We start from the raw sequence: 12,532 nt of genomic DNA, 5'->3' as shown, positions 1-12,532 counted from the left end.
TTATCTACACTTATTACGCAGGTATAGTTTCTTACCAAAAAGATCAAAGAAGTCATCTTTATTTAAAAATAAATAAGCAAATAAATAAAATAAAAATAATGTGGAGCACATTAAGTAAGTGTGCTTCCTCCTTTGATTGAAATATTTCCTTGGCAGAGTTTGCAAATTCCGTTTTCTCCTGCTTGTTAAAGAAATACCACCCAATGCTTTGCTTGGATGCCCTTGCTGTGTATTCACAAGGCAGGATTTAGTGATCAGGAACGGCACTTTATTGTTACAACCAAACAGACGCACATTTCCCACTAACTTTTGCAACTGCCGTCAAAACCCAGCTGGATCAATTTACAGTAGCTATTGGACAGTCCATAACGTAATAGCGGTGCTGTACTATTGCATTAGTTTAAAAACTGAACAGAACAGCCATGTTAACAACAAGAACAAAAACAACAGCGGAATACGGCCACTAGGGGTCGACTGGAGCCTTCCAGTGACTAAATCCGCATCAAGTGGACTAAAAAGCGGTCTAGCAAATCCTGCAGATCTGTACTGAATTAGTCCTGATTGAGCGTACCAAACAGCAAGTGGTTTAGCTAGTCTGAACAAGTTAGCGAGCCTCTACAAGGGCGGATGGAAATTCACAAGTTAAGGTGTAAAGACAAACTCAGACATTTTGTACATCGTCATTACCAACATTTGATAAATACAGTAATACACATAGGTCTATTAATGATAAACGCGTGTTTATTAGGCTGCATTAGGCGTGGTTCAGGCAAACTCATTTAAAATACATATTCCTAATCTATATCGATAGGCCTAATTGTATTTTCTGCGCACACTCCACACTAGCGGATCATACTTGAATTTGAACCCTATTGCTGCATGGACACTTTGGTGTTTATATAATACTAATTGTACATGTGACGTTTCAGTCGGTTAAATTGACTACATCAATCGTGCATTTGTTTGTATTATTATTATTTAAATATAGGAGTATCTTACTGTGTGGCGCTGTATTACAGTTTTTGCAACATTTTTTACGAATAAAACAAAACCAGTCTCTTCAGAATATTTTGTTCCTCAACCCTAATAAACGAGAAAAAAGGAAAAACGCGCCTCACATTTAAATTCCAGGCTACATTCTAGAACCTAGAAAAATGTAGAATTGCTTAATACTGTGTATCAACGGTACAAGGTAATGATATAACGTACATAGTGCAATTGTCAATTTTATATGATAATTTAAAATACTGTATATAGTTCTGTATTCAGTTACATTGTAGTGATGCTTTTCACTTGAGACACTGGGTGATGAGAGTCTACAGTACCGTGCACTGAGCATGAATGGCTTCATGTGACTCGGCATCGGCGAGCGAACCTTACTGAAGGCTTCACTTTTCATTTTAATAAAGTCGTCATTTCAGAGAATAATGGAGGCGTCTGTTTTAAAATGTGCTGTATACACGTAGGGCGAGCAAACGTATTAAATTAGTCATAGTACTAAGTTAGTCCTCCTGATCAGGATCATCTCACGTCCTATTTGGCACGCTGCAATCAGGATGTTGTTTAGTGTGATTTAGCGGATGATCCACCTGTGGTGATTATCTTCTGTTACCCTGCAATCGGGATTAACAAGTGTACTAACTTTAGTCCAAGCAATCCGAAGAAGTACTCCCTGGAGTGCAATGCAATTTATTCAACACCAGAGGGCAGCAAAACACTTTAAGGTCTCATTTAAGTAATACGTTTTTGCACGCAATAGATGGTCCATTTCCATTGAAGAGAACTATGACTGTGTATCTATCCTCAAATGAAGAAACCACGCATGAGAGGATTACATTTAAAACACGTGGAAACTTTAAAGTATATTTCAAGATATTTGCATGCTAATTTGGTCCCGCAAGCATTCAATCCAATGTCAGCCTGATCATAAACCATAATCTTAATTTCTGAACGGTTATGAAGTTGATATTTAGTGTACTGTACTGTAGCATGACTGAAACATCAATGTGAATTGAATTACGGTAAGCTCCGTTGTGTTTAGCTCTCTCTCTCGCTGTATCTCTTCAGTCGTCGCGTAAGTTATTGCTGTTTCTTTCTTTAAACGATCTCAAGGCTTCCATTTCACCTCTAAACCGTTATCATTCAGATAAAAAGGTACAATACGTTAATAAATTAAACAAAACACAATGAACGACACACTCGCAGAAACTTAGGATAGAAAACTCATTGAGCTCGCGCAGTACAGAGCAGAGACGAAACTGGCGCCATTTCAGATCCATAACAGGACATTGCAGAGTAAAACACAACGCAGAAGGAGCCAACATGGCGAACTCTGGGATCCAGTTTCATAACCTGCGACAGGGAGGCCAGCCAGTCAGTCACTCGCAAACTGGGAGAAGGTTGTTTCTGCAGCCAACCAGGCCCCGCTTGTAAGAGTGATGCTTTCCTTTCGTTACAGGAAATTGAAACGTTTGCGTTTGTTTTTGCAGAGAAAGAGATATTCAACTGATTTTTTTTTTTAAATATGTAGGTTGGCTAAAAACCAATGATTTATATATATATTACCTGCATTGAGTTGTGAAATAAAGAGTCCATTTGGAGCGCGTCAGCTGTAGTACACACAGAGATGTTTAACTTGACAATATGATTTTGTTACTGATAAAACAAACGCGCTGTAAATTCTAGCAGAGCTCTGCAAGATTCTGAAAGACAAAAAGTTACTCCTTGCAAATTTAAACCAGTGTGTTTTCTTTCTTTACCTCACCAGAAGAAGAACTGCTATTTTATGAATGTTAATTTTGCAGTTAAAAAAATAAAAATACATTTGCTACTCGAGTCTCAAACTAAAACCAGTGAAGATGGACGTCAGTGTCTCCGTGTCGTTCTTTCAAGACGAGCTCGCCTCTACCATCGAGCACGCAGTGAAAGCGGCTGTAGACACCGTCTTGTGCCAAATCACAAAAGTTGTCGGCGGCAAATTCACTGAATTCCGAATGGAAATGGCTGGAAAGGAGAAAGAGAATGAAAGTCTGAAGCTGAGATTGGAAATATCAGAGAGCGAGTTGAAAGCAGTGCGGGAATGCATGAACGCTGCAGATGCAGACATTAAACAACCTCTCAGAAACATGAACCCCGACTGCAATGAACAAGACTTTCAGAGGAATGAGAACCAGGGATTATTTCAAGGTAAGATTGATTTTATGGATGGTATTGCTAGGTCATTCCAACTGGAATTCATTGATTTTTTTGTAGTTGGTCAGATACCATGTGTGTTCTTGTGCTTCTCTTGTTAAATGCAGCCCTTATGCTGTCAGCTTGTGCCATTCTTCTGTCTCTGTGTCCTATTTTCTATTAAACTTTCATGCTGTTCTGTGGCGTTACACAAAATAAAGATTTGTTCATTTAAGTGCCTATCTTTTCTGTCATCTTTAAAGATCTTTACATCTGCTGCCTCACTGTCCTTTTCAGGGCATGCAAGTACAATTAAAAGTAAACCTTGATACAAATGTTTAAATTATTGTGATATATATATCGTTTTCATCTATAAAGTCTTAAATACTGTGATATTATTTTTAATGCATATCGCCCACCCTTACTGTACTGATGGCATATCAAATGCTTAGATGACAGATATGGTTGCTTTCTTGTAGAACTTAAGGCTAAAACAAAATACATTTCGACAAGGAATTGCATTCGTTTCATTACTTAGTTGAGCACAAGGTGGTTTCAATAAATACTTTATGATTTAAATATAGGCATATTATATGAAAGTTTGGGGTATTCAGTCTATTTAAAATGGTAGTTAGGTGCTTATTTTTTAAATGTATTTTTATATATAATTTAGTCGAATAAACCGCCACTGAATAAGACCATTTTGCTACCTATTTTCCAGGCAGGAAGCAAATCCTCACTACTGCCTTAAGTTAACTTCTTTCCCTGATGTTATATATTTTTTGTTGCGACTTTTTGTTATGTGGAATGCAATAAATGAGAAGCAAAACGGCATCCTTTGTTTTGTAGTGAATTCACTGGGGTAAAGTAAGCCCTACACAACGTATTCTGTACTCCTGGGATATTTTTCTATTTTAACATGTTGCATATTGTAAGGGCTTGCTGTAAAATAAAGGCTCACACACACAGGGGCCACAGCCACGCCCCCTGCTCCTGCTGCTATGCTGTCTCAGAGCAATATAATTACTTTTTGAAAAATGAACGAATATTTAAATTATGAGCGAATATCCGAACAAAGGTTGATAGGAGTTGTAATACATATTTTATTTAAAAACACAAAAATATAAAACATGGACATGTGGGTGGGGTGAAGTGTTTATTTTATTTTAATTAAAAATGTATTTCAGCTTCAATTTGAGGGTTTGAGCGCCCCTCTGCCACAGATGCTTTAGAAGCAATGTTGGATCCAGCCTCATTCCCAGCTCTCCATCCTGTAGTGTCTGGAAATTAATCTCCATAGGCCGTTATTCAGAATTTGTATCTATTGTCCGGGTGCCCAGTGAGCAAGGGTAGCAGAATGTCCAAAGTCTTCAGGGCACAGAGTTAGGTGGGGCCCAACATACTTTCCCTCTAGCTTTTCTATACTTTACCACACTGGTTATGCACCACCTACTGGAGGCATTGATCACCAGAAATACTTGAGAAGATATGTTGGATCCAACCTCATTCCCAGCTCAGGGTAATGTAACTGGGCACACTATGTCCATTTAAAAACTATAAAAAATAAATAAAAAAAAGAAAACGCCTCCTCATAATAACACCGGAATTATCCAGTGCCTTCTCTCAGTAGAATTCTGACAAGGGGCTGGCTTTGTAGAGGAACCTGGCTAGTATGTAAGAGTTCTAATTGTGTACAATTTACTTCCACACAGATCCCAAAGAGAGCCATGCTATGCCAAAATCTGAAGCACAGGAGGGGCCAAGGATAGAAGCAGTTTACACACTAGAGGAGTCCTTTCACCAGGAGCTGACATGTGTTAAAGATGAAGAGGTCCCTCGACTGGACTGTGTTCCTATTAAAGAGGAATTCATAGAACAGGAATGTGTCCCCATCGCAGAGGAAGTTCCTACTGAAAATAATGTCTGTACACTTGAGGAGAACAACAAGCTGGGATCCAGCCTGTGTGATGATTGTCCACCTGAATGTGAACTGGGATTTAGAGGTAATTATAAACATTGTGTTGACCATCAATCGTGCAGAAACTGGTTACTAAGCAGTGCAGTGTGCTGAAGATTCATATTTTTGGTCATTACACCTCAATTTAAGCTAGGGAGGCTGCTCAACCACTATGGGGCAGCAGTGTGGAGTAGTGGTTAGGGCTCTGGACTCTTGACCGGAGGGTTGTGGGTTAAATCCCCGGTAGGTGACACTGCTGCTGTACCCTTGAGCAAGGTACTTTACCTAGATTGCTCCAGTAAAAACCCAACTGTATAAATGGGTAATTGTATGTAAAAATAATGTGTAAAAAATAATGTAATTTTATGTAAAAATAATGTGATATCTTGTAACAGTTGTAAGTCGCCCTGGATAAGGGCATCTGCTAAGAAATAAATAAATAAATAAATAAATAAATAAATAAATAAATAAATAATAATAATAGTCAATGGCTTGCAACATAACTATCCTTGCTGCTGTGGCATCTGCTAGATGTGCACCCACTATCATGCCTGTTTTGAATGCTGTTAGATCTTTGCATGTCCCTGTTTCTGGTAGACTGTTTGCAGTTGTGCTGCTCCCACAGCTTTATAGTGGTGCTGGGATCACATGACTCATCAATGGGTGATGCCAAATCCAGTCAGGTTGCTAAGTGTCATCAGAAGAAACATTTCAATACAGCACTTGCATGTAAACCTGATCTTATACTTTTATTCCTCAAAGCGATATTAAGTGGGGTGGAAATCAGGGACTGGTAAATGTGAGTGATATTAACCAGTGTGTTAATAATCAAAGTGATATTCTCAAGCATTTGTCCTTATTGACAGCCAGTATATTCTGCCTGGAAAATTTCAATGTGATGATAATAAAAGGAGGCTGGTATTAACAGGAGTGATATTAAGCAGGTTTGACTGTATTCTCATCAGAGTTCACTCTAGGAGTTGGTCATGGTTATGAGGGGGAGCCCTGCAGAAGAGTGAATGTGTAAGAATGCTTTACAATAACCTTTGTCTCTTTCTTTCTTTCTTTAGCTTCTATAGTAGATGAAGGAGAACACGACTCCACTCCATCACTCCACTGCAAAAACTCTTCTAGTGGCAAACTGCAGCGCAAGAAACGCAGAGAGACGATACCTCAAGAAGAGAATGCAGACAAATTGAGAGTTCAAATTCCCCTTGTACAAGACAGGCAACCACTTACTCTGGAGAGTATAGATACTGCACATTCTTTCTATATGAACAATTCTGAAACCTGGGGCAACTTGAACATTTTGCCTTGTTCTACTCAAGGTGGGAAGAGTTCCCGTCAGTTAGGCTCTCTTAAAACTCACAAGCGAAATAACACAAGAGGGACTGCATTTCCCTGTGCTGTTTGTGGGAAGAGTTTCAGTTGTTTCTCACACCTTAAAAGACACCAGCTCAGTCACACAGGAGAGAAACCGTACGAATGTAATGAATGTGAGAAGAGGTTCTCTCAATTACCACATCTTAAAAATCACCTCCGAATTCACACAGGAGAGAAGCCATACCACTGTAATGTTTGTGGGAAGCGCTTTACTGAATTAGGAAGTCTTAAAAGACACAAAAGAATTCACACAGGCGAGATACACAAATACACAAACAAATTCACACATGAGAGAAATGCTGAATGTTGGGAAAGAGTTCCTTTGGAGGGACACCTTATAAACCATAAAGTTCTCGCAAGACAAAAACCCTGTCCCTGAAGAGATTAATGTGATTTTAATATATACTGTATATATATATATATATATATATATATATATATATATATATATATATATATATATATATATATATATATATATATATACTTCAATGGAAAGATTCCATGCATTCTAAATACGGTTGAGCTAGAGGGATATAATCCCTGATATGTGCCCTTAGAGTCTTTGTTACCGCATCACAAAAACAAATCAAATAAGATCACTCCGTCAGATTTTAACACAATGTTGTTTAAAGTAAATTTCAACCTTTTTAATAAGATGTCCATTGAGGAATGGCTGAATCAAAACATCCCAGAAAATATGAGCACCTCTGAGATGTCTACAGTCTCTGTAAGTAACACAGAGAGAAGTACTGTCGGACAAACTGAAAAAAAACTACCATCAGTACTACTACAAGTAGTCCTAGACATGGGAGTGTTACCCAACAGTGACTTGATTTAATTCAAATAGAAAGAACTGAAAAAATACCAGAAAACAGCTTGGGCAATTAATGTTTTTCAATGAATAAAAACACAATTTTTTAGGAAAACACTTGCCAGAGAATTTTATGCAACCGCCAAAAATAAAGAGGGACAACAGTCCGGTATATCAAGTTATATTTCTTTGAGAGCTGGGATACACAGACATTTAACAAGCTCTCTGTACTGCAAACAAAGAAAAATAATAAAAAACTCCAATTTTACATCTACAAATAATGTCTTTACCTCGATAACAAAACAGCCCAGGAGAGAGTGCAAGGGTGAGAGCATACATCACCCAGCCATTACTGGATCAGATCTGATAAAAGGAAAGTCTTCTAATGTTTTAAATACGAACACTCCACAAGGCCTGCTGTATAAAGTGTGGTTTGACATTCAAATACATTTTGGGCAGAGAAAGCTCAAGAGAATTACCTCATAATGCTTTCCTGATCAAAACTGACGTCAATGGTTTAAAGTGTGCAAGTCTCTGTTTCAATGAAGCTACAAAAAATCATAACAACCCCACAGACATCTTAAAATCCAACTACGGAGGGAGAATGTATGAGTGCCCCGATGATCCAAACTGCCCCATCAAGTCACTGGAGAAATATATAATGAAATGTCATAAGAATCCATCAGCTTTCTGTCTTTATCCACGAACCGGACTAGATCCAACCAATGTGAGCGATCACAGTATCTGCTATACTTGCAGGCCATTAGGAAAATACAAAAATTAGTATTGCTGCAGGTTTGAGCCGTCGCTGCACAAATCATTCAATTAGGTCCACAAAAATCCAGTTATAGTCCAACTTTGGTTTGCAAAGCATGGAAATAATGTTTGTGATTGGTCATCAATGTGAAAGGAGCCTTAAAAATGACTGGACCGTCAACGTAGAGTAATGCAAAACCTGATCACACACTCTGTCGGCAGCAGGAAACGTTCATTCCCATCTTCATCGAAAACTTGAAATATTCAAATCAATAAACAAGGAAAAGACTTATTATTATTATTATTATTATTATTATTAGTCGTAGTAGTAGTGGTATTATTATTATTAATAATAATAATAATAATAATAATAATAATAATAATAATAATAATAAATCTTTTTTCACAATCTTTTGTTCTCTGTTTATTCAAATAAAAGTATACAGTTGTACATATTTTATAGAGAAGATTGTTGTTATGGAGGACTATATTTATGGAATGTTCATTTTAGAGTGCTTATGTGGAAGGATATGTTTAAAAAAGGAAAATCTAAATAAATGTAGTTAAAATCACTAAAAAATTATAGTTAATTGTGCTGTAACATTGAAGTATATGAGCAATAAGACCCTCCACATCGGGCATTGCCAGGCATTATATGACCGTTTGGTTGTAACAGCGACTTTGTCTCGGGCCCCATTACCCAAATGGTCATATAATGCCTGGTGATGCCCTCTGTGTCATAAGAACATAAGAAAGTTTACAAACGAGAGGAGGCCCCATTCGGCCCATCTTGCTTGTTTGGTTGTTAGTAGCTTATTGATCCCAGAATCTCATCAAGCAGCTTCTTGAAGGATCCCAGGGTGTCAGCTTCAACAACATTACTGGGGAGCTCGTTCCAGACCCTCACAATTCTCTGTGTAAAAAAGTGCCTCCTATTTTCAGTTCTGAATGCCCCTTTATCTAATCTCCATTTGTGACCCCTGGTCCTTGTTTCTTTTTTCAGGTCAAAGAAGTCCCCTGGGTCAACATTGTCTATACATTTTAGGATTTTGAATGTTTGAATCAGATCACCGCGTAGTCTTCTTTGTCCAAGACTGAATAGATTCAATTCTTTTAGCCTGTCTGCATACGACATGCCTTTTAAACCTGGGATAATTCTGGTTGCTCTTCTTTGCACTCTTTCTAGAGCAGCAATATCCTTTTTGTAACGAGGTGACCAGAACTGAACACAATATTCTAGGTGAGGTCTTACTAATGCATTGTAGAGTTTCAACATTACTTCCCTTGATTTAAATTCAACACTTATCACAATATATCCAAGCATCTTGTTAGCCTTTTTTATAGCTTCCCCACATTGTCTAGATGAAGACATTTCTGAGTCAACATAAACTCCTAGGTCTTTTTCATAGTTCCCTTCTTCAATTTCAGTATCTCCCATATGATATTTATAATGCATATTTTTATTGCCCGCATGCAATACTTTACACTTCTCTATTAAATTTCATTTGCCATGTGTCTGCCCAATTCGGAATGCTGTCGATCATTTTGAATGACCTTTGCTGCTGCAACAGTGTTTGCCACTCCTCCTATTTTTGTGTCGTCTGCAAATTTAACGAGTTTGCTTACTATACCAGAATCTAAATCATTAATGTAGATTAGGAATAGCAGAGGACCTAATACTGATCCCTGTGGTACACCACTGGTTACCTCGCTCCATTTTGGGGTTTCTACTCTAATCAGTACTTTCTGTTTTCTACATGTTAACCACTCCCTAATCCATGTGCATGCATTTCCTTGAATCCCTACTGCGTACAGTTTGAGAATTAATCTTTTATGCGGGACTTTGTCAAAAGCTGTCGGGTCTTAATGCTTACATAACCCATATAAATATTAAAACCCTTTAACAAACAAGTCTCTCTTTTATATATAAAAACAATTATTATAAAATTCCTTCACAAAGACACCTCAGAAGTGTTTATTGCACTGGACTGCATTTACACTTTGAAACAGACAAGAGGATGACAGTCTGATCGGAGACATCAGAGCTTTAAACAAAACACTTAACACATTGCAAAGAGGGAGACACTATTTCACCCCCTCGCTGGTAAGAGAGAGACGTGCTGAGATGTTTAACTCATGGGAGGTGTTGCTTTCAGATATCCCACTGACTGAGACTGCAATCACTAATTCAGCAATAAACATCTATTGATGGACTCCATTGCCTGTGACTTTAACAGCTGATATGATAGTAAGGGAAGACAGCGTTAGTGCTTCAGGCTCCGTAACTCTAGTCAGCCGTTTTTGTAAACACCTGAACAGGTAGCATTTGTGTTTGGCTGACAACACATTCACAGATATACTAGAATGCCAAATGTATCATTATACATGCAGTGATTGACAGTGCATATTCCAATTCTCACATGTTTTCCATCTATGGCACCTTACACATAGGATAGTTCCAGTACACCCAGAAGTCTTGTGCACAGGGGTGCTGGAACTAGGGGTGCTGGGAGTGTGGCAGCACCTCTGGCTTTGCATGGCTTCCGTCATATACAGGGGTTACAGTTTTGTTCAATGGCTTTCAGCACCCGCACTATCAAAATTGTTCCAGTGCCTCAGCTTCTGCAATATCCTTTCATTGTCTGCCAGAAGGAAAGAAGAGAAATTCATTTTCAAGAGAGCTTGCCAAATGACTTGACAGTTATCATCCGAAATACCACAAACTGTTGACTTTCCAAGTTTGTGACTTTCTGCTGCACTTTGCTGTGAATTTCCAGACGGCAGAATTCTGAGAGTAACTGTCAGTCCGAGCAGGTGAAATTGTTAGGCTGTGATATGCTGGATATGAGGCTCAATGGCAGACATGCTGGAATACTGAAACACCCTCTACTATGAACAAACCAACGCACAAATGTAAGCGTGGTTTCAATTCCTCTGCCAGACTGGGAATAGCCCTTAACAGCGTAAAACAACGGAATATGCAACACGGTGAACAGTGCCTTCTTCACAGTATTAACATTTCGAAATGCGCTGCTATTACACTCATTAAGGTACAGTTGAACGCACTCCGCATGGAGCTCATCTCTCCAAGGCAGAAAGAAAGAAAGCAAGCAATCTAAAAACAAACTGGTAGATAACTCTTATTGCATTTAGTATAAATATATCATCGCGACAAATACAGTTAAACCATTATTCTCAGATACTGACAATCTTTTTTTTTTTTTTAATCCCTGATCCCCGCTTCTAAATTCTAACTTCTATGCGGTCTCCTAATTCTACACTGCAAACCCCATGCTAGTTAGTAATGGTGCTGTTCTGTGGATATTAGTCTAATTAAATATAAAACGTATTTGTGTTGTTTAGTATTCAGTTTCTGTTTTGAAATGGATATGTACAACTGTACTGTAAAATCAAAGTGAATTGAGTTTTATTTACCCCCCCTCTCTCTCTCTCTCTCTCTCTCTCTCTCTCTCTCTCTCTCTCTCTCTCTCTCTCTCTCTCTCTCTCTCTCAATTCAATTCAATTCAAATTGGCTTTATTGGCATGACAATAAAAATAATTGTGTTGCCAAAGCACATACATGGCATAACCAACTCAAATATACAGACAAAGAATTTTTCTTAATACTAACAGTATCCCTCCTCCCTCTATATTAATACAGTAAACAGGATCCCTCCCTTCCCCTCTATATCAAACAGTACCCCCTTCCCCCCTCTATATTAAACAGAATCCCCCCTCCCTCAATTATACAATACCCCCTCCCTCCCTCCCTCCCTCTTTCTATATTAAACAGAATCCCTCCCTCCCTCCCTCTCTCTTTTCCCTCTCTAGTGTGACGTGTTCACGGTCTGTCCCTCAGGCTATGACAGGTCTCCACGTATTGACCAGCCAGTCTGGCTGTGTGTTTGTCTTCCCCCAGCAGGATTGACAGCTTCTGGGTATCACACATTTTTGGGAATTCTGGGACTAAATCACAGAATTTGGGGAAGAAAATGTCCCTTATGTTTTTATATTTTTCACAGTGTGTCAGGAAGTGAATCTCTGTCTCGACCTCTCCTGTCTCACAGTGACCACAGTGCCTGTTCTCCCTGGCCAGCCAGGTTTGCCTCTGTCGGCCTTTTTCAATGGCCAGGTTGTGGTCACTGAGCCGGTATTTGGTCAGGATCTGCCTCTGCTTTGTGTTTCTGACAGTTACCAGGTATTCTGCCAGGGTGTAATTTCTATTTAGGGTCCGGTAGCACTCTAGTTTGTTTTGTGTTTTAGTATTTGTATCCCAATGGTCCAGATAGGAGTGTTTCAGGTGTTTTATAATTTGGTTTACACTAATTGGAATTGTTTTTGCAGTGCTGTCCTGAAGCTGACTGATGTCAGTGTTGCTCAGCTCAGTGAGCTTCAGGACCAGCTGGCTGAGGGGACTCTTTTCTGGGCTGAGCTCTTGGTATTGCAGGGCT

The 12,532-nt window shown here is 38.7% G+C and overlaps 3 protein-coding genes across 3 annotated transcripts in view; 1 reads left to right on the top strand and 2 right to left on the bottom strand.

The window, feature by feature from the left end:
• LOC131724953 (oocyte zinc finger protein XlCOF26-like) overlaps positions 1-12,532 on the bottom strand; it is a 275,201-nt gene that overhangs the window by 142,115 nt on the left and 120,554 nt on the right. The gene's annotated exons all lie outside the window — the stretch shown is intronic.
• The window catches only part of LOC117971128 (zinc finger protein 397-like), a 186,936-nt gene that overhangs the window by 74,531 nt on the left and 99,873 nt on the right, over positions 1-12,532 (bottom strand). The window lies entirely within an intron of this gene.
• Positions 2,248-9,871, top strand: LOC131724941 (zinc finger protein 30-like). Its single transcript, XM_059018059.1, has 3 exons — positions 2,248-3,186; positions 4,884-5,174; positions 6,199-9,871. Exons 1-3 carry the CDS (start codon positions 2,859-2,861, stop codon positions 6,888-6,890), a joined length of 1,311 nt encoding a protein of 436 aa, XP_058874042.1. The 5' UTR covers positions 2,248-2,858; the 3' UTR covers positions 6,891-9,871.

Source organism: Acipenser ruthenus, chromosome 58, assembly GCF_902713425.1.
Source record: "Acipenser ruthenus chromosome 58, fAciRut3.2 maternal haplotype, whole genome shotgun sequence".
In the NCBI taxonomy this organism is placed as follows: domain Eukaryota; kingdom Metazoa; phylum Chordata; class Actinopteri; order Acipenseriformes; family Acipenseridae; genus Acipenser; species Acipenser ruthenus.
The sequence above is the reverse complement of the archived record's forward strand: the minus strand, read 5'-3'. Positions and strand labels throughout refer to the sequence as shown.